The 27302-nt window shown below is 37.1% G+C and overlaps 1 protein-coding gene across 9 annotated transcripts in view; it reads right to left on the bottom strand.

Annotated features, from left to right (window-relative positions):
• Positions 1–11646: 11646 nt before the first annotated feature.
• PIKFYVE (phosphoinositide kinase, FYVE-type zinc finger containing) overlaps positions 11647–27302 on the bottom strand; it is a 92256-nt gene continuing 76600 nt past the window's right edge. For 8 of the 9 annotated variants that reach the window (XM_058664925.1, XM_058664924.1, XM_058664927.1 and 5 more), the window contains 10 exons: positions 26836–26919; positions 23442–23539; positions 21628–21792; positions 20258–20317; positions 19445–19621; positions 18595–18698; positions 17703–17831; positions 16032–16293; positions 15257–15331; positions 11647–14725 (listed from right to left, as the gene is read on the bottom strand). In XM_058664925.1, coding sequence (XP_058520908.1) covers positions 14610–14725; positions 15257–15331; positions 16032–16293; positions 17703–17831; positions 18595–18698; positions 19445–19621; positions 20258–20317; positions 21628–21792; positions 23442–23539; positions 26836–26919 — 1270 coding nt within the window. In that variant the 3' untranslated portion in view covers positions 11647–14609. The remainder of the gene's footprint in view (positions 14726–15256; positions 15332–16031; positions 16294–17702; positions 17832–18594; positions 18699–19444; positions 19622–20257; positions 20318–21627; positions 21793–23441; positions 23540–26835; positions 26920–27302) is intronic. The other variant, XM_058664929.1, reaches the window with a different exon arrangement.

The following is a 27302-nucleotide window of genomic DNA, read 5'->3' as shown; positions in this document are numbered from 1 at the left end:
AAGCCTTGGGTTCCTGCACCCGCGTGGGAGACCCAGAAGTTCCTGGCTCCCGGCTTGGATAGGCGCAGCAGCTCTGGCCGTTGAGGTCACCTGGGGAGTGAATAATCGAATGGAAGATCTTCATCTCTGTCTCTTCTCCTCTCTGTATATCTGACTTTGCAATGAAAATAAATAAGTAATAAATAAATAAATAATGATTGAATGAATAAATAAATGAAATCTTTAAAAATAGCTTACCTTTAAAAAATAGAATTTTGATTTGGACATAGATTTTTCACATACATTTTAATCAAGAACTACCTTTTTTTCCAGATAGAAAACATTACATCCAATATTCAACACAGTATTTATATATATTCTTTTTAAAATTCATCTGACATGGGTTCTGCTTCTGGTCAGGATAGGGTAATAGCAACCAGATTCCAACAACCCCTTCCCCAACACCACCACCAAAAGCTACCCTCCAGAACCGAGAGAATCAGACAGAATGAATACAACTATAGCTTTAAAGACAATGGATACCACTCAGTAAGTCAAAGTAACTCCTGGGGGCCAGCGTGATGGCCTAGTGGCTAAATCCTTGCCTTGGAACTGCCAGGATCCCATATGGATACCAGTTCATGCCCCAATTGCTCCACTTTTATTCTAGCTCCCTGCTTGCACCCTGGGAAAACAGCAGAGCTTCACATAGGCCAATCCACCAAACAGCAAAACTTTGGACATCTCCTCCAAACTGCTAAAAGCTTACTAAGCACAATATTATACTTAACTTTTTAACTTTCTATATGCACAATACTTTAGTAACACTCTTTTACTACCACAAATGCACTAACTACAAGCTTGGCAATGCTGCGAGGAAAGCGTTCCTCCACTAGCTCACCTCTGAGTGGTCTAGAGCCTGTGGCTTACTTCAGCGGACAGATTAACATCACACATAGGGAGAATGCCCCAGAAAAGCCAGGGCAGCAACTAGAGTTGAGAGTTTATATCCCAGTGAGAGTTTCTGTGAGAATGCACAGAGGGTGCTGACAAAGCTAGTTCACACAGGTATAGCTGTCTTGCTTCTATGATGCCAGTTTTAACCATTAGTCACCTTCTGTCTAAAATCTCCCTTGGAGGGAGCTCATGACAGCACAAACCTTGGACTGTGCTGCTTTTAGCCAGATAGACTCCTTTTTACAGCTATTACTTGTTCCATGTTATCAGTGTAATCTTTATGCCTTTCTGGGAGTTGCTGGCCTCTTTGTTTTCCACTTCTAACTTCAAATGTAGTTTTACAAAGAACTGGTTGACTAGCTATGAAGAAAAACTCAAACAAGAGAAATGGAGGAGTTGGTATTGTGGCATATCAGAGACACTGGCATTCCATACGGGATGCTGGTTCAACTCCCAACTAACTACTCCATTTCAGATCCAGCTCCCTGCTAATGCACCTGAGAAAGCAGCAGAGGACTCAGGTGTTTGAGCCCCTGCACTAACACGGGAGAGCTGGAGGAAGTGTCAGCTCCTAGCTGTGCCCTGGTGCAGTCTTGACTATTGTGGACATCAGGGGAGTAAACCAGTGGATGGAATATATTTCTCTCACTCTTTCACTCTCAGTCCAGTTACTTGGTTGTTTCTCACGTATCTGATGTAAGCCACCTAGTGGAATCTCTATGTATTCTTCACTGCTATGTTTATAGGAGACCAATTATGTTTATCAACAAGGTCAGAGTGAAGCCTCTGAAACTCACCAGATTGGAATATATTTCATGATACCTGTTATGCTAGCATTTGCCCATCTTCACTTAATGTGCCTCTGTCCAAGCTTTAACACCAAGACACAGTATCAAATACCTGACAGACAAACTCTTCGGTTGCCCTTTTATTTTTCTAATGGGTCAGGCCAGAAATTTGGTCCATTCATCCAAAGTCATGATTATTCAGCAAGCCAACTAGGGGAATAGCTGGAAGGTTCCATGCCTTTTTTTCTCCTATAAACCAGGAAAATCGTCCCATAATTGGACACCCACTTCATTTCCACTGAAAAGTTGCAGTGCAAATAACAATGCCAATGGAACATTACAAAGCTCCATTGTGAAACTGAACGAGAGTTTGCAAGAGTATTTGCACTGATGGGAACCAAAAGTAGGACATGTTTTTCCGCTTTAGAAATTTATTAATTTCACCAGAAAATCAGATGAATTAGTAAAGTGGACAAATCTTGGACAGCTAGCACAAGTTGATATTGGATTTATGCTAGAATTAACCAACAACAAAACAGTTATTTGAAGCAAGACCCATTTTGAAAGTAAGATCATTGTAAGGGGACAGAAGAGGGAAGTAACTTAAGCTAATTTCCAGCCATTCTTTCTCTATATAAAAGAAAGGTTTTGTTAAAATTTCTGTATTAGAGAATCAAGTCATGGGGGAAAGAGGCTTTGAGGGAAGACAGGTGCTCTCAACCTAGATCAGGGCAAATTGGATTCCCGAAGTCATTGACTTCCGCAGCCTTGGAGCTAGTGCTGGAAACCCCTCCACCTGAAGCTCAAGCACATGGTAGTAAAAAATCTGTGCTCTAGCAGGGCATGATTTTTGTGAAACTAGGAGGTCTTTCATCTTAATGGCAGTTCTTTAGAAGGCCCTTCCCAGCAAAGTGACAGTACATGTTTTCCTCCCGAAATGTTGAAATATATATTCAGTATGCTGGCCAAAAAGTATGCCTTTTTCACCTAAACATGTCACATCCCAAGTATGTCAGTTCTTGAATATATCTACTCATGGTTTTGCTCACTCAAGTCCCTCCATCAAGTCCCTTTAAGCACTATAGAAAATGAATAAAGCAGCCAAAAACTATTTTGGGAAAGGTCAGTCCATGTGATGTTTCTGGCAGTTTGAGTTCAGATACCAAACAGATTTTTCCTAGTTTTTACACGCCACTGGCCCTGACAACTGGGGGTAAAATAAAGTGTATGAAATTTTAATGAATACCAATTTTTTGAAGCAAATGACCTATTCTTGTTGTAAAGTGAATTTCTTGGTCCAAATCAACCCACAAAAGGCTAAAATGAGGCATAAGGTTAACTATCAGTTTCATTCCCACTATTGTGGCATTATGTGTAGATGTAAAACAGTTTATTATTAACCAAAGAAGCAATAATCAAACAGTGAAAATAATACCATAAGGGTAGAAATAAGTATTTCATGAAGTTTTTTTGAAGCGCCTCAAAGGGCAGTAATGGGTCATGGTGGATTCTCTGGCGTATGCTAGATACCTCTAGAAATTTGATGTGAATTATCAGCAGCACAACTGAACTTGCTGAAGGCCTGTCATTTGCAAGGAATGAATTTGCTGGAAAGTGAACAATGGCAATTTCAACAGAAACATGAATAACCTGCAACTGAGCAGTAATTATATACCCACTGGAGACTACATACTGGCATAGGTCAATAATCCATGGGTCTTTCGAACTGCACCAATGGGGGACTCTGGAGCCAATCCAATCCTCCTTTGGAGCAACATGCATGCTGTTTAGACAGAGTTATGAGTTTGCAGCTTGGGTTGATTTCCTGTGAGTATACATGGATGTGTGTATGTGTCCACAAAAGGAACATCTCAAGCATTTTGTGTGAAGAAACTATGGCATAGCCAGCTATTATCTTTCCCTGGAAGTTTCACCAACAAAAGCTACCAAAGAGTAAGGATAAGTGCATTACTCAAGGAAGTCCACAACATCCACACATGATTGAGAATTCATTGTCGGGCCTGGCACCATGGCCTAGTGACTAAAGTACTTGCCTTGAACATGCACTGGGATCCCATATGCACACCGGTTCTAATCCCGACAGTTCCACTTCCCACCCAGCTCCTTGCTTGTGGCATGGGAAAGCAGTCAAGGACGGCCCAAAGCTTTGGGACTCCATACCCGCGTGGGAGACCTGAAAGAAATTCCTGGCTCCTGGCTTCAGATCAGCGCTGCACTGGCCATTGTGGTCACTTGGGGAGTGAATCATCGGATGGGAAGTTCTTCCTCTCTATCTCTCCTCCTCTCTGTATCTGCCTTTACAATAAAAAGAAATAAATCTAAAAAAAAAAAAGAGAATTCATTGTCATATTCACACAAAATGAAGTGGAATTCTATATTGTCAGAAAAACACAATGGAGTAGCTGGGTTTAGATTAAGACACAAGTACGAGAGAATGGGAAGGTTGGTTATTGGAGCCTATTATAGTTAGCCTATCATCCAGTAGAAAGACGTGGGGGTCTTTATGGAATTGAAACAAAGATGGGTAGTCTCAGGAACACAGAGATGAATCGAAGGGACAGTTCAAGGATACTGCCGTCATCAATCAGGATGGCAGCAGGCGCTATAGCACAGAGACATGCCCAATATTATCCAATCCAGATAAAGCAAGAACTGTGTTACGGTCAGTTATCCTAGAACAGCCACACAAACCCCATTGCTTTCATGGCAGTTTAAGTTAAAGAATAAGGACAACATTAGTATCAATGGTTCCAAGGCAGTCAGTGCCTCAGAAAACTAAGTTAAATGGTCTGTAGTTGCATCATAAAGGAGGGAGCACAAAAGTTAGGCAAAGGCAAGAAAATGGGAACTCACAAGGCGGCCATGGTCAACTGCTTGTGCAATGTCACAAAACCCTCTTCATCTTTGGAACAGAGATGTATAAACCCGATCAAACGTATGTTTGGTAAGTTCTTGGCTTACCAAGGGAGAGGGGAGGGGGGGGAGAGGGGAGAGGAGGGGAGAGGAGAGGAGAGGAGAGGAGAGGAGAGGAGAGGAGAGGAGAGAGGCTTGGATAAATGTTTCAGAATTGACTTTGAAAACCTGGGAAAAATATCAAAGTGAACTAACAATATCCCTGAAAGACTGAAGTGCATGTTAACATGTCTCTCTTAAATTTGAATGCAAATGGCAGTTGAGAGTCAAGGTTCAAAGGGATTAAAGTAAGGATGGTAACTTGATTGAAGTGGTAAGAGATCGCAAAGGCATTCACAGCTATTAGATCTTGTGTAAAACAGGGCAACTGATTTCTTCCTGAATTAAAGTTCCCTCCTTGCTTTACTGGTAAAATAGTACTTACTGCAAGGTACGAAGATGAAGATAACAATACTTCATTCTAAAAGGAAGCTTCAAAGCTCAGGTACTGAAATACAAACGGGAAAGGACTTTAAGAGATCAACATCAACAGGCCAACAAACTGAATAACCTAGAAGAAATGGATAAATTCAATCTGCCACAATTGAATCATGAAGAAACAGAAAACATGAACAAACCAATCACTAACAAGGCAATTAAATCAGTAATTCAAAACCTCTCAAAAACAACAAGCTAGCACCACATGGTCTTACTAGAGAATTTTAGTAATAATCTAAAAAAAATTAACACAAATTATTCAAAAACTTTTTCAAAAAGTTGAAAAGAAACATTTGCAAGGTCATTCTTTAAGGGCAGTACTATATATACTAAAGCCAAAAACACGATGAGAAAATTTCAAAATAACATACTTGATAAACACTGATGCAAAAATCCTCAATGAAACATTTGCAAACAGAATTAAACAGCATAATAAATGGATTAAACACCATGATTAAGTAAGTCTTACTTCTGAAATACATGGACGACATCATAGAAAAACCAATGTAACACTACACATTAATAGAAGAAAGGGCAAAAACAACACAATCATCTTTGATGTAGCAAAAATATTTGGTAAGACTCAATATCCTTTTATGGTTTCAAAAATACTCAATAGAAACAGAAGGAAATTACTTAAACATTATAAAGACTGTGGATGAAAAGGCCAAAGCTGAAATCATACACAATGTGGAAAAGCTGAGAACTTTTCCTATAGTTCAGAGAGAAGCCAGGAATGCTTGTGATAGCCAGCTCTGTTTAACATGTTATTACAAGTACCAACCAGAGAAATTAGAAAAGAAGTAAGTCCTCCAAATGCAGAAAGAAGTGGCAAAAATTCTATTTGTAGATGGCATGATTTTTTCATGCAGACAATCCCAAAGATACCACAAAGAAATTATTAGAACTATTTGGTCCATTCAGTAATCAGATACAAAAATCAACACACAAAAAAATTGCAATTCTACACATCAACAATAATTTGAGAAGGAAATTAAAATAATAATTTCATTTACTATAACTTCAAAAAATATATGAAATACTTAGGAATTACCCATGAAGGTGACTAACTTATAAAACAAAAACTATAAAATATTGTTGAAAGAAAGGTGAAAAGGTATAAATAACTAGAAATACATCCCAAGTTCAGAGGTCACATGACTTAAAATTGTGAAGATATTGACGCTGATACCATATCACTTGCAACACTGTCATCCCATATTAGCACTGGCTAGAATCCCGGCTGCTCCACATCCACTCCAGCTCCTTGCTAACAATCCTGGGAAAGCAGTAGAAAACAGTCCAAGTACCTGAGGCCCAGTATCTACCTGAGAGATCCAATTGAACTTCCGGGCTCCTGGCTTCAGCCTGCCCCGGCCCAAACACTATTGCCATTTGGAGAATGGGGAATGAACCAGAAGATGAAACACATCAAAGATATCTCTAGCTCGCTAGCAAATGGAAAATTTATCTTTCTCTCACTTTCCAAATAAAAGTGTAACTCCAACAGTCCAATCTATACTGTTTTTTTAAGTTTTATTTATTTATTTATTTTTGATTGTCTGTTTGCTCTTTTGGCTGGATCTCATATGTTTTGATGTTTTTATATCAGCTTGCTTGCTTCCAAATAAGCTCTTTTCTTTAATAGAATTCATCAAGTGCTCATGAAGTATATGATCGCATCATCTTTCCCAAGAGACTTCTGTGTTTCCTTTTAGTTAAGCATGTGTTGCTTACTCAGTGGCACATTGTTTTATCAAGGTGCTGCAATGTGCTGTTGATGCTGTTGTTGTTACTGTTGAGCTCGATGTGGCTGTTATGAAATGATGTCAATCCGAAAAACAGTAATATTATTGCAACCCCAAACAGCCTGTATCTCATGCAATAAGATATTGTGAGGTAACCAATGATATGAGGCAGATTGCTTATGATCCACATCAAAGAATTGTAAAACCTAATGTACTTGTAAGGCCTCATGATACTTGGATATGGGGAGAGAGAGCAGAGAAATCTTACATCACCCTAGAAGGAGTGAGGAAGATGGGAAATATAACCTATCAGGATCATAACTGGTAACTCATAGACAACAGACTCGAATTAGCATTAGACAATAGCAAAACTACAAAGGCAAAAGGGGGAATCAAGAGTAATCCTAACAACCTCTTAACAGGAGGTCATACACATAGAGCAGGGGGGACCCCAGAGTGGAGCAGGCAGACAGGAGAAGGCTTTCATCCCAATCCTGAAGACTCCCAGATCCTCACCAAGGAGCACTGAGGACTACATCCCTACTGCCAAGGAGACCACGGGGAAATGGAGTGCCTTCGGAGACCAAGAACTCTGAGGTCAACCACCCCCATTTGGATCTACCACATGGGATGGAAGAAGCCCAATTCCTGCCTTGCAGGATCCAAGGTCATCAGAACGACAACCAGGATCCCTGAGCGGTCCGCAGAAACAGAAGAACAGTAAACTTTCTTTGGGACTAGGGAGAGGAGCTTTCTCTGGTCCTTGCCTGCTTCCAACTTTGGATCCCCACCCCCTCTCGTAATAACCATCAGGAGCGCTCCAGAAACCCCTCAAAACAAACAAACAAACAAAACTAGAATAGATAGACAGAGAACAACAAGGAAAGCTTAGAACCAGACAGGAAATGGTCAGCAGGGATGCACTTATACCTCACTGGGTGGAACACAAAGATTAGTTACTCCTCACTGGGGTATGGAAGATTTCTCTGCACACCCCTCCTAAACATGCTCACCTAAACTGTTGACATATATCCTGTTAGAATTATAGAGTTAGACCACCCGAAAAACAGCCAGGTTCAGCGAAAACGTGCTTCAATGCTATAAACTGCTAAAGACTAAAATTAAAATAGGCATGAGACAGCTGAATAGCAATCTATAGCCATTTTAAGGTGTATAGAATACGGCTGAATGTAAACCAAAATTGAAATGTCTATGAAGAAGTCACAGGTTGTGGTTGAGAACCTGCATTTTCCTATTAACATATTGGTTAATCAATACCATGTCACTTAATGCCATAATGTTGTAAATGGTTGGAAATATTATGTTGGGACTTTTAATTGATTGGGATGATACTCTGCCGGCTCTACCTTCAAACCAGAGATGGTCTCACCAAGAAACCATTGAACTTACCAGGACAATAAGATGCTGGACTTTATGCTTGGTAAATACCTCCAATGAAAGAATGTCAACTGAATTTGAACTATGGAAATGCAACAAAGTGGAGCAATCCACTGTGGGGGGAGGGTTTTGGGAGGGGTGGGGGGAATCCCAGTGCATAAAAAAATGTATCACATAATGCAGTGTAATTAGTTTTTTAAAAAAAGGAAATGCAATAAAAATATATGTTAAAAAAATAAAAAATTAAAATTAGTTTTGAAAAAATGTTACTAATACCCAAAGCAATCGATGGCTGTGACACAATCCCTAACAGAATCCCAAAGCATCTACTGTAGAAATTGAAAAAAATCACTGTTAAATTCATACAGGTCTCAAGAGAACTCAAAAGGTCAAACAATTTTGAAAAATAAAAATTGGAAGATCCATACTTTCTGACTTCAAATACATTACAAAATCACAGTAGTCCAAAACAACAACGTGTTACTGGCATGGAGACAAATCAACAGAACAGAGCGCACAATAAACCCAATCACATACTGTCAAGTGATCTCCAAATGGAATGGAAAGCCCACTTAATGAAATGTGTCTTTAACAAAAGAATTAGGAAAACTAGATTTCCACACACCAAACAACTATATATTCATACACACACAGTGAAGTTATACCCTTTTGTTTTTACCATTTACCAAAATTAACTCAAAATGAACTAAAGTCTTAAAATCCAAAACTACAGGACTTTTGAATAAAATAGGAAAAAAAGACGTTTGATTTGGCAGTGATTTTTTTTATTGTTTAACATTTCTTTTTTTTTTTAAAGATGTATTATTTAAAAATGATAGAAAATACAGAGGGAGAGAATTTCCCATCTACTGATTTAGCTGAGCTGTTTCAAAGCCAAAAGTTAGGAGTAAGGAGCCAGAGCTTCCTGCTGAGCTCGTAAGGCCAAATGCTTGGGTCATATTGCACTGCTTTCCCGGACACTATCAGGGAGACAGCTGGATGGCAAAAGGGGCAACCAGGAGCTGAACTGGTGCCCACAAGGTATGCCAGCACAGAGTTTTACCCACACCATGGCACCAGCCAGGTGGTAATTTCTTAAAACATGACACCAAAAATAAACAAACAGAACTACAAACATAAAAATTTTGTGTATCAAAAGTCACAATCAATAGAGTAAATAAGCTAGCGACAGAGTGGAAAATATCTGCAAACCAAATATCTGACAAAAGCTTAATATTATAATACATACAGAACGTCTACAATTCAACCAACAAAAGAACTCATCATAACCTGATTTTAAAAATAGTAAAGAAACTGAACAGACATTTCTCCAGAAATGGCTTACAAATAATCATCAAGCTTATCAAAAGATATCCAATATCACCAAATACATGCAAATTGAGACCACAGTGAATGATCTCACACTCATTAGGATGCCTACAGATAGGAAAAGCAACTGACATAGATTAGATATTGATAGATAGAGTGATCTCCATGGGATGTACAGGTATAAAGGAAGACATTTACTGTGAGAACTGTGTTACACAATCATGAAACTAGACTCCTGAGTGTTGTTTTCAAATTGCATCACCACAAAGCCCAGTGTCATGAATGTTACCAAGTCTGAGTCCCACGGCCTGAACTAGGGTAGCCACTCCTGGTATGCACAAGCCTGAAAACTGGGAGCTCGGCAGCCCGAGGACAGGAGATTTTTGGATGTCTCAGCTCAGAGAGGGGAAAAAGAATGCAATCTTCCTGTACCTTTTTGTTCTAGTCTGGCTACCCATGTTGGTGAAAAAGATCTTTAACTCAGTTTACAGATGAAATGCTTCTTGCTTCTAGAAACACCCTGACATACTGCAAAGTTCTGTTTTGTCAGTTATCTGGATAGCCATTACCCAGTCAAGTTGACACATGAAATTTCCATCACACAATCTAAATGTCTGTGGAAGGATGAATCAACAAACAAAATATATTACATTCGATGGAATAGGAAATCCTCCTTGAGGAATTACACTAAGTGAAATAATCTACTCATCAAAAGATAAAAATTGTATTATTCCATTTACATAAGTTACCTTAAATAGTCCAATTCACAGATATAAAAATGACACCAGGAACTTGGGTGTATAGGAAGGGAGAAACTGTTTTGTTTCGCAAATTGACAGAGTTCTGAAGATCTGTTTCATAATAAAATGAATACCAAAGCTACCTCATAGTATTTGTGGGGAAATGCCATTAAAAACTAAGTTTGTATCAATGTACAAATTTTGAAATTATGCCTACAGGTTTTTTCATAACATATTTTAAATGAATTTTATTAAGTTCCCTCATACCTAACGCTACTTATTGGCACATTTAACAATGATTAGGACTGGCATAGCAGTTAAAACACTTGTTTGGAATACCCATATTTGCTTTCAAGGTGCCCTTCCAGCTTTCTCCCTTCTTGCTTATCTGCACCCTAGAGAAACAGCAAGTGATGGTTCAAATAACTGAGCACATGCCACCAGCGTGGGAGATCCGGTCTGAGTTTCTGACTTCCAGATACAGCCTGGCTCAACCCTGGCAATCGTGGGCATGTGGAGAATGATCTAGTCGATGGAGAATTTCTTGCTGAAGAATATAGGAAAATTTCTTAAAGAATTAAGATAGAAAACTTAATGTATTTTTGCCACAGTAAAATATATATTTAAAAACCACATTAGTTTCCTTAAGCATTAGCTCTGAGACTTTTTTAAAAGATAATTTTTGACACAAGAGACCATGGGTGACTGGGCACTGGAGAACTAGCTCATGGTGCCTCCTTCCTAACATCCATTTCTTCCACTCTGCAAGAGAAAAGTAAGAGGCAGTAAAGTAAGCCAGGGGTACCGATCACTCTCAACAGTCTGTGACTCTCCTCCTTCCCTTACAAAGCCCAGGCCAGGTATTTTGGGGTCACACTAGAGCTGCCTCCCCAACCAAGGTATTGGGTATTCTTAATTTAGCTCAGATGAATGCAGACAGAAGCCAGAATTCATGGCTTCACATTCACAGCCTTAGTTCAGGTTCAGGTAGCACAAGGTGACCTCCCTCTGAGCCAGAAGAGAATATTCTAGTTGAGACTACTTTGATGATCTGCTAACTCAGCCATTCCCAAGTGAAAGGGGATGAACTTCACTGAGCACAGAAGAATGGGAATGCCAATACCACCCTGCTTGCTACTGACCAATAGGAGCCAGGGATTCAAATAAAACACTTGAGTTCTCCGATCAGAAAACAAAGGGGAAGAACATAAACAGAAGTAACACTATATGTAAGGGACCAACTTCCCCCAAGATCCATCTGCTACTGTTCATTTCAAATGTTGCAAGTAGAGTCTGTTTAAGTCATCTTTATTTACAGTACAAGTCTCTAAAATGTCAAAGCAGTTATCTTTTAAATAACATGTCAGTCATATAAAACAGCTGAAAGCAAAGTAGAGAAATATATACAATACATTAAGTACTTCCATTATTGTTAGTTTTGTTTTTTATATTAAATTAAAAGTTATTATGATTTACAATGTCATTTCTCAGGCTAAAAATTCAACCCATTGAAAAACACAATGTACATTCTTTACAAAACTGACATAGCAGTATTAATTAAACTGCTCATGATTTTAATTTTTCCTAAAATGCACTGCATCTGTGCGACAAAGACAAATAAAAGGCATTGCACTACTTAGTTTGAATACTGCATAAGTATGTTAACACTTGAGGATTAATGAACGGTCTGATCATTTCATAATCAGGCTCATTCACAATAGTTTTGACTCTTCAAGCTAAGCAAATTTTGTTATAGGTAGGTTACTTTCCTTGACAGTTTTATACAAGCCCACTGTTTATAGGTGCACTGTCAAAAAGCTGATGGCCATAAAGCCATCATAAAAGCTGATGCCAATATGACCCTACTATTTATAAGACTCAATAAAAGCCAAAGTTAGAAAACCACTCACTGCTGAATCAAGGAAAAAAATTACAGGGTTAGACATTTGATAAGAAATTTTGAATATAAATTTAAAATTTTCAATAGGCTATAAAAGGGTTTTTAACAGTTTCTTCATAATTTTTCTTAGACTAGGATAAGAAAAAAGTGAATTTTTTTTTTTACTGAGTCCTAATGGAATCACAAAGTTTCAACATCTATGAACAAGATCTTCAAACAAAACATTATGTTGACAATTCTCTTGTACTGGTATCAATTATCCTCAGGATTCATGCTGTATTTTAAGAAAAAAAAGGAGTAAGATTTCTTCCTCATTTCTAACTTCTCAGCATTAATGGCTTAACACTGAATAGCACAGTACTTGAATGCCATATAGACACAGTAGTGTCCTAAACAAAAGCAGCAAGCTGCCAGGCATACAGTTTTACCCCTCAAAAAAATTAAATTTTATACTTCTCTTTCACTAAAACAGCCAGACATCAATTTAAAAGGAAAAGTCACTATTATAAAATAGCAACTCTTGCTTCAGGATGTATCACATTGGAATTTTTTGAACCACTAAATTACCTAAGAGGTAGCAGTATTTAAAAACATAATTTTTCAAGTTATGGATAAAAAAGGCCCCCCCAAATTAACATACCATATCATTGTCAGGAGATACTTCCAAGGAGTATTCCAGCTATGTACATGTTACTGAAACTAAAATGAGGAATCAATCTGATTACACATAAGTGGAAGTATTCCACACAAAGGGGTTATAGGAAATGGATATGATAAGTGATTCTAACTAGAAAGAAAATCAAGAGATGAAACAATATTGGCATTTCAAATCAAACACGTCTTCCTGGACACAAAGATGTTAATAATGACCCACATATCCCTCATTCTATGTAACTCCTTTACAAGTCTTTCATGTCAAAACAAAAATGATCTGAGTTTTGTGTATCATCAACAGGCACATACATATGATTAAAATAAGAGCAGTGAGAGGCAAGCTTCTCATGAAATCAGCCCTAAGTCTTGGTCAACCGTTTCCAGTTCCAAACAAATCATGTTTTAATAAGCACCAAATACCACGCTGCTGCTTTCATTATTTAAAGTAAACTTTCCAAAATACTCCTATTTCATGTACTTTTATTAGACTTTGTGTAACTTAATATAATCACATTTCTTTCTCATATTATGTGAAAATAAATGTGCAATAGCATCTTACACAAAATCTGAAAAGAATATACCCCTTAACAACTTTAAAAATCTCTGAACTAGCCTTATTATAGAAAAAAGAAATACTGTAAGGCTGACTTCAGCATTTCATTAAGTTTAGTATTTTTGATAATTTTAAAACAAAATGCTGACAGGAAGTTCTTTGCTAAGAATGACTAGCCTCAACATTTCTCAATACCAGAACTAGCCTGTATATAGAAAGTTAGAAAACAAAAATGTCCACATTGGAAACCTCAGTATTATAAATGCTACTTAAATTGCTGGTTATATTAAAAGAGACATTCAACTTCTATTAAAAAAAATAATCAACTGTTTCCTTCTTAATTTCTTGGACTGGGTCTATGTTCTCATAGGAAAATCCTTCATTAATTATTCTTCCTTTAGGGAGTTGGTGACTACAGGCTCATTTACTAATGATTCATGTTTTCCTGAACCTGGGAAGGAGAGTGTGGAGAAGAATCTGAATGCGTGTACGTAGATATGTACAGTTAACACTAATTACACAGACATTTTAAGCAAGCAGTAAAAATAGCTCCACAAAAAGGCTTACAGTTAGTATCTGTACCCTCTTGTCACAGAGAAGGTAGAATTTTAAAAACAAACTCAGAAACAAAGCAAACAGAGAAGACACAGAAAATGACAGAACTACAGAATTCCCACTGTAAGTTAATTCTTCAACAAAATAGCAAGTGCCAACTTGCTTAACCGATAACTAACAAAATAAACCAGAATTTTTCTAAAGGCCTCAGAGATTCTGATAAGCAACACTAAACACAACATTTGAAAAATAAAGCACATTTCAGCAGCTCTACAAATGTTTTCTAAGTAAAGAACATGTCAAATGCGATGCCAAGACAGTATTAGCAAACACGACATCAGATGTTTCACTACATCTATTCATCTCTGACCATGGTCCACACTGAATGTTCCTGTGTTCCAGCAACTCTCCAACATGCAGAGAGTGAATTCACAGGTAATGAGAAGTCTAAGTCCCTGGAGGTTTTACCCTTCAGCTGTGGACCATCTGGAAGGCTTTACATACAGTGGGGAATGTGATGGTGAAATATAACATGTAGCTTATTTTTGATCCTTGTCCCATATCTTTTATAGTTCATTTCAAATTATGTGCTTCATTTCAGCAATTCAGATCCAAGCCAGTCCAGTGGTCTGGAACCATCAAGAAATACTTGTCCATTGCTTCACAAAATCTAGTTCTGTACAGCTCTGGAGAGACTACAGTCGGCATTTTACCTATAATTATGAAAGGGGGGGCAGAACAGACTTGTTAAACAATTGATTAGGCAACTGACTTCAACTGCCTGTTATTTTCAGAAAATATGCAATTAAAGACACATGTACCCACGCAGTTTTTGTGAACAAGTCAGGTTATCCCCTTGGCCACATGCCACAGGACAAGGCTTCTCCCAACACAAGTTTTAGTTTTAAAAGACTAGCAATTCTTGCCTAGACATGAGAGAAATCTTAAAGTATAAATGAGACTAATGGTGCTTACAAAACTAGAAAATTCCAAGTGTTAATTAAAGACAACCTCTTCTTCAAAAGCTCTGGGGTTTTTTTTTCTCCTTCTCTTTTATTTAAAAAGTTCTGGTACTTTAACACAAAATTAAAGTACTTCCTCATCTACACAACTCTCCTATTATTTGGTCATTTTGGAAATGATGATGAAGCAAAAAAATAACTACACTTAACTTACTTTTAAACTTTAACAACGGTATGTTTGAGAAAAGTTTGAATTTTAAACAAACTGAAATGTCTGCTCACCTTGTCCTCCCAAAATTCCTGTTGATTTTACAACCATTTCAAGCTTTTTGTCCCATGTAAATGTTCGAATATAATCTGAGAGAGGAAAGGAAGAGAAATCATTAGAAAGCTATATAGATAAATATAAGTAAATGACAACAGCAAAGACCATTGAATCTGTGACACTTTCACTGAATACTGACAGTGTCATGTGTTAGGAGTTACCTGTGTAGTTCACTTGCTCCTACAACCATGATACAGGGCCTTATTTATAAATAACTTTTTTTTCAAATATTTATTTATTTTTATTGCAAAGTCAAATACACAGAGAGGAGGAGAGACAGAGAGGAAAATCTTCTGTCTAATGATTCACTCCCCCAAGTGACCACAACGGCCGGTGCTAAGCCAATCCAAAGCCAGGAGCCAGGAATTTCTTCCAGGTCTCCCACGCAGGTGCAGGGTCCCAAGGCTTTGGGCCGTCCTTGACTGCTTTCCCAGGCCACAGCAGGGAGCTGGATGGGAAGTGGAGCTGCTGGGATTAGAACCGGCGCCCATATGGGATGCCGGGGCATTCAAGGCGAGGACTTTAGCGGCTAGGCCACCGCTCTATAAATAACTTTGTGAATTCACAAATTTTTGGTAAAGATAATGAAAATAGAAAGATAATGAAGATAGGAAAATTGAATAGAAGGAACTAAAATAAAAACTAATGTTTTTCAAATTTCATATCAAAATATTTCAAAGTATTCAAAGTTATTAATCAGGTCTAACAGGACCTTTATACTTGGTGACTTACCTATAATTCCAACTACCAATTCATTGGTAGTATCATCTCGCCCAACCAGCAAAGAATAATCTATAATGAGGTGGCTAGAGAGGAAATGGGAGTCGCTATGGATTGAGGTTCTCAGCACAGCTTTGGAATGAGAACGAATATACAGAGGGTTGTCTCGAACCATCTTTAAGAGATTTTCATCCAGCAAAACCACATCACAGCTCTCCTTCCCAGTGTCAGTCTTCACATTTCGATTTCTCAGTGAACCCTTCAAATCAAAAACCTAGCCAGCCAAAAGAAAACTCTTTGTCATTTATGCGTGAGTTGTAATGAATGCTTAGTCAACATAATTAAATTAACATAATTAAATCCATTATCCTGCAGTCACTATCATTAAAAGCACTTATAATCTTAAAATTACAATTTAATCTTTTTTTTCTATAAATAAGTCATTGAATACATGTGATATGAATGTATCAGGAAATCAATGTCCGAGTACTCGGTTACTGAAACAATTCAGAAATACACTGGCCAATTCAATCAGAACATGCAATTCTGAAATAATCATTTGATCATATAACAGCAATTTTACCAGGAGATGCAAAGTACAACTGTATTGTGAAATAAGAGAAACACAGTGGTCAACTTCTAGACACATTATCAAGTAACTATGAAACACATCATTGGGCCAAAAAAAAGTGTTTTTTAAAAAGAGAAGCAAATTGTCTTAGAAAACTTCAAGTCTCAAAACAAAACTGTCAATTATTCCAGGCATAATTGTAAAAACAAGAGCATAATTCTAGGAAAATCTGGGAGGTAGGAGTAACAACGTAATCAAGGATGAGTACTTGAGTACAAGGGACAGTAGAACCTAGAATGTATTCCATAAACCACTGCTGATCAGTTATTCCTGGCTCTAATATGTTATATATGATGCTACCATGAAGCATACTGTTCAGTTCAGTTAACATTTTCTGAAAGCAGTAAGTTCTAAATGTTAAAAGCAGCATATTAAAAGACTTCTTCACCTTGCCACAGACTGCAAAAAGTTCAATAACCAACACTTTAAACAGCACCGTTCTAGGGATCAGCACAGTGGAGTAGCATGCTAGTGCTCCACCTGCAGCGCCAGCATCCCACATGGGCCCAGGTCCTGCTGTCAGACTGGAAATCAGCAAAGTATGGCCCAGAGTCTTGGGCTCTGCACCCATGAGAGAGACCCAGAAGCTTCTGGCTCCTACCTTTGAATCAAATCATCCCAGCTCTGGCAAACCGTGACTATTTCGGGAGTGAACCAGCAGATGGAAGAACTCTGTCTCAGACAATCCCCCTCTTTCTCTCTTTCAAGTAAAATACATAAATCTTAAAAAAAATTTTTTTAAATAATGCCACTGTTCCAGAATCTTACACCAACTCGAGTTGCAGGAATAGCTGAGTGATTTTCCTGAGGTACTTAGGTTCTCCAGGTCATAGAAGTGTATCTGATGGCTGATCCTGTGATTCTAGAATCCTGGATATGTTCAATGGTAGCAGCAATCCACAAGAATAATTTCCTAATCTCTAAGGTTCAACAAGTTAAAAATTATATTTGGTCTAGTAACCACAGTTAAATATATATTGATTTATTATACTCAAATGTCATAAATTCAAAAGTTTCCAGTGGCAAAATACTACACAGTCAAATACCCTTACCTGAGCCATCTTTCTCCCATAGAAAAGATTTTCCATGACAAGGAGATCTAACTTTTTCTCCGTGTTGTTCTGAGAGTTTTTATAACCAATTCTGTATACTCCAAGAATTTTGGCCAATGCAGTAGGTCTCTAATCAAGAGAAGATAAAAGTAAATTCTTATAAAAAAGGTTTATTTATAATTTAATATTGATATATAGGTTATCTATGATTTACTATTGTTATAACCCACCACAAGGACCTTCAAGGGAACTCTGATCTCTGACTCCCAAAGGGTATATCAAACATGCCAATGAAAATATTCTTACTTGCTGCAGAGATGCTCCTCATCTCTCATAGATGATCAAATTCAAAAACTTCATTATGACAAAACATTGCACCCAAAAAAGGCAATAAACCCACAATATATTTAAAAACAAAAGAAAATAATCTTTAAGGGGTGAGCAAAATTATTTACTATATAATGGCAAAGTGCACCTCTTAAAAAAAAAAAAAAGGCTAGACATTTCTACCTTAAATAAGACATTTCCTCATTTCTCAATACTGGTTTCAAATGTCTGTATCACCAAAACCACATTACTAAATGTGCAGCCAATTTCATCCAGTCTTCAAGTTGATATATGTTGATACATACACACACACTAATTATATGTATGCACGTACACACACATATATATAGCATATATTAAAAACAGCTTGCTCATGCTTACTCAACTCCTCACTGGCAAACGTAGGAAAAACACATTTTGAAATCTCAGCATTCTATCCCACTCAGTAGCATCACAGGAATTCAGTCTAGTTCTGTTCACATCTTAACATGGAAAAAACTGCCATTAGGATTAACCCTCAGGATGTCAAAAAGCCCTATAAATTCTCAAGATTTGGGATTTATACCTTTTGTTGAACAGCATTTGTAATATAATTGAAGTAGTGCGGGGCAAAGTCGAGGAAAGACTGGACTTCCAGACGAGGCATTTGCTTCAAAATAAATCTGTCATCTAAAGAGCAGAATATTCATGTGTTTATTCAATCAGAATATATATTGTAACCTACAACATATCACGCTAAAGATTCAAAATCATTCACTTATGTTGTATTTTTAAGGGATATTTTCTGATGCCAGAGTGAACATTCTGATCAGAACATAAGTCACTAGCAATAGAAGACCTAGAAGAGACTGAAGGATTTATACGGTCAGGAATTCTTCATTTTGACAGCAGTAACATCTACAACCTGGACACACCTTACAAATTTTGGAAACTCCTTTGTTAACAATCCAAGAAATCATAGTTATTAATATCCTTCCTGTTACATTTTCTCAAGTTAATTTTGCTTTCAATGGATTCACAGAACACAATGTAAAATATAGATACAGATGGTCGTGCTATTCTATAAACCTTTTTAAGCTAAAAACTTGGTCTGCCTTTTTTTCAGCATAAATATTTCTATTTGTAGCTTTTGCTCACTAATGCTGAGGTATTTTTTGAATTTTCCAGTTCTCTATTACTGTTTACATTTGGAGAACTCAGAACTAGGAAGTTTAGTAAGTTCAATACCCTAGTCTCATTATAAAATATACAATATGTATAGTCGTAAAAATTTTATGACATCCTCTCAAGCATAAAAAGCAAGCTCAAAACTTTGTTTCCTAATAGACATTATCATGCTATATCAGTGCAAATGATTCATAAACTATGAGGCAAAAGGATGGAGCCCACACATAATGGGAAAATGTAAGACACACCTTCAGTCGCATAGAAGGCAGCTCCTGACTTGCCACCTCGAGCCTGCCAGGGAGACGAGTGGGACAGAGAACGAATGAAGTCTTCCTCACTGCTGCCTAGAATCACTTCACGCATCTTATGAAACTCTCCCGCGTAGTAGAGGCGACAATAAAATTTCGCATTAGCATCAGAAAATTCTATAAGCCCAAAACAAAACAAAACAAAAAGCAAGATTTTATACCTTTTATGACAAGAGATTATCTTCCTTGTTTGGCCTCTGATGTCCTACTAAATGCATTTACCTGAATTTCTCCATGATAGCATTTATCATGTTAAAACTACACCCCTGTTTGCCAAGTTCTATTAAAGTGATCTCAGAGTATCATATGATCACCCTTACATATTTTCAAAAAACATAAACCTCAGTTTTAATTTTACACTGGTTTCAGAATCATTATACTTGTGTAATAATTCTTATGCTATTTCATACATTTGTGGCATATATATATTAGAGACAGAGAGAACCTTGGCAATGTTCATGTAAAGTTTGATTATAGAATAAAATACATTATTTTATAGTAAATGTTTAAGCAGTAGAAATTAAATAAAGAATAATGTATACATTGAGAAATCAAATTATAATTTTAATTAAATTTACAGGTGAAATTTCCTTCTAGATTAATGTATATTTTATGAACAAGACTAAGTAAACCTCATACTAGGCATATAGTTTCAAGCAACAAGATAACTATCTGGTATGAAAGCAAATTCTCAGATAACAAAGTTTTCTCAATTAGCCCCATCCATAAGACAACATATTATTTCATACTTACGAAGTTCCACATGAGGATTTGTGAGCTGCTTCTTTTGTATATCACCTCCATCTACTTCATCTAAAAGGTTGAATGTGATTAATAAAAGCGAAGTTTTAAATAGTTCATTTTTTCCTTAGTAAAAATTAGCAATCCAAAGTAAATTACTAAGTATTAAATGTAATTATAATAAAAATACATATTCTGAAATTTTAATGTTAATAGGTCAAAAAGGAGAATTCAGGTTGACTAGTTTTTCTTACATTTAAGTGATTTCCATGATAGCAATATATTAACTTAGCTCTTCAAACAAGAATTTCCATGGCTTCTAAAATTTTTTAGATTTTTACGGCCAGGTCTTCAACAACACTTCTTTTCCAGGAAGAAAAAAAAATTTTTTTCCCAAAATTTTCCCAGTTTTCCTTATTATATACTGAGAACCATATCTTATACAGACGCATATGGTATACTACAATCGATCTAAGAGTCATGTTTGCCACATGACTGATTTGTGGCAAATATACCAGATCCATCCAATTTACCATTGATTCATAATATATCTTAACACCTAACAGAACACATCATTTCCCAAGTTTCACACTTAGAAATAATTTTTGCAAACATTAAAGTCTTCCAAGGATCACATTATAAATACCAATAGTCAAACAGCTGCCTATAAAATACTAAATAAACATCCTATTTACTAAGGAAATTTATTATGGCAACTGCTGGGTTTTTTTTTTTTTAATTACCTCATGGTCTAAACTAGAAGTCAACAAGGGCAAGATAATATTCTATACACTAGTAACTTACTCAACTTGTCGATTCAATGTGAAAGCAACCAGACAAGAGTTAAGCAAATGAGTATTCATGTTTTCCAATAAAGTTTATTTATAAAAACAGCTCAGTACTATCTGCCAATTATCAGTCTAAATCCATACCCAAACACAACTGGACAGTCAGCTTTTTGAACATCAAAACTGAAGTATATAGAAATATTCACACCCTCATAACGCCTGGAAAAGGAAGAAAAAATCTAGAGGGACAGTGGAATGAAAACACTGGAGTCCACGTCACATACACAGTGAGACAGATGTGTAACATGTGCACTGTCACCCCATCTTCAGCAAATCGTGACAGTGACTATGCCACCATACAGATAGCTAAAAGACTTGTGATTCTTCCCTACAGTAAGCGATAGCAACGAAATCCAAAAGCAACTGGACACACCCAGCTACCGGACTTTTTCTACTCTACCACACTGAATGTAAATTAAAGAAAGGCTCCGTTTTCAACAACAGGAGTTATTTACATAAGACTGCAAGAAACACAGTAACTAAAACAAGTAAATTAAAGCCTGGAGTATGCACATTTTGTCTACTTTAACACACCTTGAGGCTCAATGCCTTGATTCTCCGTTCCCTCCTTGCCCGTCTGCCCAACCTGGTAGTAAGCACTATCTGCTCCACGCAAGGTCTCTCTCTTCTGGGAAGAGAGATCTGGGCTTTTCCCTGCTGCCCCTCTGAAGAAGGACAACATTCCAGAAGCCTTTTTGGCTAAAAATAAGAAGTGACAAATTAATTTGAAGTACAGGTCACTGCAAGGGGAAAATAAAAATTTTCAACTCAATTCTTTGTTAGCAGCAACCATCACGAGGCTAACAAGTCTGAGTAATGCAGATACTTTGTTTCCAGAGATTATTATTCCATATGCTATTATTGTTGTTCAGTGGTTGAAGTGTTTTTTCTTGTTAGAAACACAGGACAGAAATATTCATCTACCTGATATCAAGACATGCGAAATCTCCTAGAAAGTCAATATATTTTTCAAAGACAGATATGATTTATTAAACAAGAGCATAAAGACTGAAATATTGCAATACAGGTAAGCAGAAAACAAATTCACAAGCTAAGAATCAGAGTTAAAGGTAGCATCCTTGTATCACTTGTGCTAACTGCATTCTAAAGCAGGAAGATACAAGGCCTTAATTTTTTTAATATCTTTCAAAACATGAATAGAATAGAATTAGCCAATAATTTACTTAAAACTTGTTAATTTTAATTCTAGTTTTAGGTTCCACTAATCAATAATATGTATGATTATAATGTGTAAATTTACCATTTATACATCCATAGTAAACATAAAAGTGTTTACTTACCATGGCAGACACTATTGCTTCTTAAAATGTAAAATTTTTATTTAATTAGTTGAGAGGGATGCATACCCGTAAAAACTTTATTACATCTTTAACCTACTCCTAACTAGTAGTTCCTTGCTAGCAGAATAGTGTATGTGGGAGTAGCTACATGGGAAGTCCCAGAAAATGGATCATGGTTTGCATAAGCCACCTGGATCACTGCGGTTGCCTATTTTCTCAGTTCCCTTTACAGTTAAATAGCTATGACTTGGTTCAGACCCATGTGACCGAAGGGCACGGTAAGCGGTAATGCTCCTAACGGAAGAGAACAGGCACAACTTGCATAATGCTTCTTTCCGTATTAAATGTAAACAAACATGAACACAATTGATCATGAGGAAAATAAGAGAATCAGAGCAAACTGCCCTGCTCTTGTCCTACCAATGTCAAGCAGCTGAGCCAAGGCCAGCAACTGCCTACCCACCTCCATGCAATTATTTTAGAAAACGCAATTCTCATGTGAAAGCCATTACAGTCTGCTGAGTTTTCTGTTATTTGCTAAATGTGTTTTTCTCTGACAAGTTCAAGGACCCAAGTTCAAATCCAAGCTTCATTACTGTCTAATTAGAGCATATCACTTCATCTGAATCCTAACTTATTTAAAAAAAAATAATATATTTTATAAAAATCCCTATACAGGTGATATGGAGATTAAAGGATACAATATGAAACTTCACTTCATATGGCCAAGAAACAATGTAAGCTGTTGTTAATGTTTCATAGATTGTACATTTTACACTGAATGCTCCAGGAAGGCAGATGATCCTTATGCATACATCAAAAGCCTTCTAAAGAGTTTCAAGTTCAGTGACTGGAACCTACATTTAAGATAAGATTCAAAGAAGAAAAGCAAAATATCTGTAATGAAAATTTTTAAACCTATGTATTTCAAAGATCAGAAGTAATAAATCCTGACCAGATGGCATTGCTTAGTTAAGGTGCTTCCTTCTTCACACCATATCTGCAAATGAAATCAATTGTGAATGCTTTTTCCACTTGTTATCTTACTTGGCTGTGGTTCTGCTTCTGCGGTACGGTTGGTCTGTCCTCCACTGATCTCAGGCAATCTAATAGGACTGCTGCTCTTTGGTTTGCTGTCTAAAGTACTAAAATGAAAAAGAAATAACAAATTAGTTCTATATTCTTAAGACAGAAAGCAACAAGTATTTTGATTTCTACACTAATCTACTCTCCATCTCATACTACACATAATATCATAAATCTGGTTAAAAATTGACATAAGCAAGCTTTGATGATTACTGATTTGAAATAAAATGCTGTTAACTACAACTATGTAAGAAAAATTTAACAAAGCACAGACTTTTCTACATGTTGAATTCTTTATTTTATGGAGGATTAAATGTGTGATGATAAACCAAAAGTATATAATTGAAAAAATTAAAAGAAAAGAAGGAATGAGTAAAGAGAAAGTAAGAAGTGTCATTATATGGTTAGAATTACAAATAGGAAATACATTTTAAAAAATCTGCTCTATGTAAGTTTTAAAAAGGAAAAATTCTTTTTGTACACCAAAAAATTGTCGATGCAGGAATGCACAATCATGTTCAAAACAGATTCATCCATGAGTCCCCCAATAGGAAATGTAAGAATCTCTCATGAGGGAAATGGCAGTTGTGGGGGAGGAAGTGTAGACTTGCATAATTTTTTCTCCCCATCTACTAGAGCCATATCAGGATCTTTAACTCAACAATCACAGAAAATACCGATTTCATTTCCCTCATGTTGGTCACCACGTTAGTAAAGCTGGAAAACCTATTTTAATAATGACCTAAATTACTGAGTAAATACAAAGCACTGCTTTGGGATATTACTGTTAGTCTTACTATTAGAATCCTTTGTTATTACAGAAAATTCACAAATTCTTGGGCCCGGCAGCATGGCCTAGTGGCTAAAGTCCTCACCTTGAACGCCCCGGGATCCCACATGGGCGCCAGTTCTAATTCCGGCAACTCCACTTCCCATCCAGCTCCCTGCTTGTGGCCTGGGAACGCAGTCAAGGACAGCCCAAGACTTTGGGACCCTGCACCCGCGTGGGAGACCTGGAAGAGGTTTCTGGCTCCCAGCTTTGGATCGGCACAGCACCTGACTGTTGCGCTCACTTGGGGAGTGATTCATCGGATGGAAGATCTTCCTCTCTGTCTCTTCTCCTCTCTGTATATCTGACTTTGTAATAAAAATTAAAAAAATCTTTTTGTTTTTATTTTTTTTTTTTACTATTTTTTCGGATTGACATCATTTCATAACAGCCACATCGATCACAATCACAACAACAACAACATCAACAACAAATTGTAGCACCCTGATAAAATAATGTGCCACTGAGTAAGCAACACATGCATAACCAAAAGGAAACACAGAAGTCTTTTGGGAAATGCGATGCCATCATATACTTCATAAGCATTGGATGAATTCTATTAGAGAAAAGAGCTTATTTGGAAGCAAGCAAACCGCATCAAAACATATGAGATACAGCCAAAAGAGCAAACAGACACTCAAAAAACAGCATAGACTGGACCGCTGGAGTCACCCCTTCCATGTTGGCTCCCTTATATGAGAGAGAATATATGGTATTTGTTCTTTTGTGATTGACTCATTTCACTGAGCATAATGGCTTCTAGTTGGGACCACCTGGTTTTAAATAGAATAATATCATTCTTCTTAATAGCTGAATAATATTCCATAGAGTAGATGTACCACAGTTTCTTTAACCACTCTTCCTTGGACGCACATCTGGTTTGTTTCCATGTCATTGCTATTGTAGATTGTGCTGCTGTAAATATAGGATTACAGATCCCCCTTCTCATATACAGATTTCACTTCTGTTGGGTATATTCCTAAGAGCGGGATTGCTGGGTCATATGGCTGGTTTATTTGCAATTTTCCAAGCACTCTCCATATGGACTTCCACAATGATTGTACTAGCCTACACTCGCACCAGCAGTGAAGGAGGGTGCCTTTCATCCCCACATCCTCACCAGCATGTGCTGTTTTTCGAATTCTGAATGTAGGCCAGTCTCACTGGAGTTAGGTGGTACCTCAAGGTGGTTTTCATTTGTCTCTCTCTGATGGCTAGAGAGCCTGAGCATCTTTTCATGTCTGTTAGCCATTTGAATCTGTTCTTTTGAGAAATGTCTGTTCATTTCCCTTGTCCATTTTGCTACAGGGTTTGTTTTTCACTGTCCCTGGGTTTCTGAAGCTCTTTGTAGATCCTAGATATTAGTCCCCTATCACCTGCGTAGAATGCAAAAATTTTCTCCCATTCTGTTGGTTGCTTCTTCACTTTGTTAATTGTTTCCTTTGCTGTACAGAAACTTTTTAGTTTGATGTAGTCCCATTTGTTCATTTTGGATTTGATTGCCGTTGCTTAAAAAAAAAAAATTCTTAAAGTTCCAGAGCCAAGGTGATACTAATTTCTCAAGTTACTTCTCTATTTCGAGAGGCACAAAGGTATCGAGAGACAGCCAGACAGATGGAGACAGAAACAGATTTTCCCACCATTCATTGGCTCACTCCTCAAAGCCTGTACCTACTGGGGCTGGGCCATGCCAAAGCCAGAAGCTGAGAATCCTATCCAAGTCTCCAACTTGAGTGGCAGAGATCCAACCACTGAAGCAATTACAGGCAGTCTCCCTAAGTGTACATCAACAAGAAAATATAATAGCAAATGCAGCTAGGACTTAAACACAGGTACTTTGGCATGGAATACAGCTTAACCACTAAGTCAAATGCCCACCCCTATTTTTTTAAATGAAAATAATTTTTTCATCATTTTCAAAAATGTTCAAAGTTTAAATCTATAACATATTTGTACACTGACTTGTAACACTCATCAGAAAATCGTACCATGAAGATTTAGTGAACATCTATCTAGGTTGCTATAAAATACTGTTACTTCTACTATTTACTAAAATATGAGTGTCATCGAGGTGGGTGTCTGGCCTAACAATTAAAACACTTCCATGTCAAGTGTCTGGGACTGAATCTACTCCTAATCCTGATGCCAACTTCCTGCTAATACAGAACCTAGGAGGCAGACATAACGGGCTAAGAGATTGGGTTCCTCTACCCACATGGAGACCTGGACTGAATTTCTGGCTCCTGACTTCAGTCCCAGCAGCTGAAACTTTGAAGAGTGAACCGGAAAAAAAGAGTACTCTTTTTCTTGCAAATAAATAAGTATTGTGTATACACACACACGTGTATATACATGTATATACATTATCTATGCATGTGTGTATAAGTGTGTGTGAAAAAGACACAAAAACACCATTATCTGGATCCTAGAAAATTGTGTTAATGGCATACTATAATACAACTGAATACAAGCACACAGAAAATTATAAATAACTAAATTAACATAGTCTACTCAGATATAAGTCACCTGTTTGTTGGAAGCCCTTCTTCAGCATTGTTCCACTGAGTTGCTTTAGACAATTCTTCCAAGGCATTTCGGTATTCTTTACAACTTAGGGCAGAAACAGAGTGAAAAATACTGAACATCAAGCCCTTCTTTAAAAATACAATCAGATGCTTTAGAATAAGCTTTGTATTACATAAGCCCAATCAATGTAAGTACCCATGATTAAACAAATACATTTATATGGGTTAACTAACAAAAGTGAAAGAGTAGAGGCTTCCAAAGGCAGGTTAACGTCCCCACAGAGTGTAACAGGAAACACAACACACTGATTCACCAGCCAGTCCCAGCATCTGGAACACTCACCAAAAAAACACTCACACTGCAGGATTTCAAGGGCTGGAGAGCTGATATCAAAGTATAAAACTGGGGTTCAGGACAACAGAGAATAAAAGAACTTAAAAGTATTCTACTTAAAAGAACTAAACTCT

Source organism: Ochotona princeps, chromosome 5, assembly GCF_030435755.1.
Source record: "Ochotona princeps isolate mOchPri1 chromosome 5, mOchPri1.hap1, whole genome shotgun sequence".
NCBI classification, from domain to species: Eukaryota; Metazoa; Chordata; class Mammalia; order Lagomorpha; family Ochotonidae; genus Ochotona; species Ochotona princeps.
This window is presented reverse-complemented; position numbering and strand designations above follow the sequence as displayed.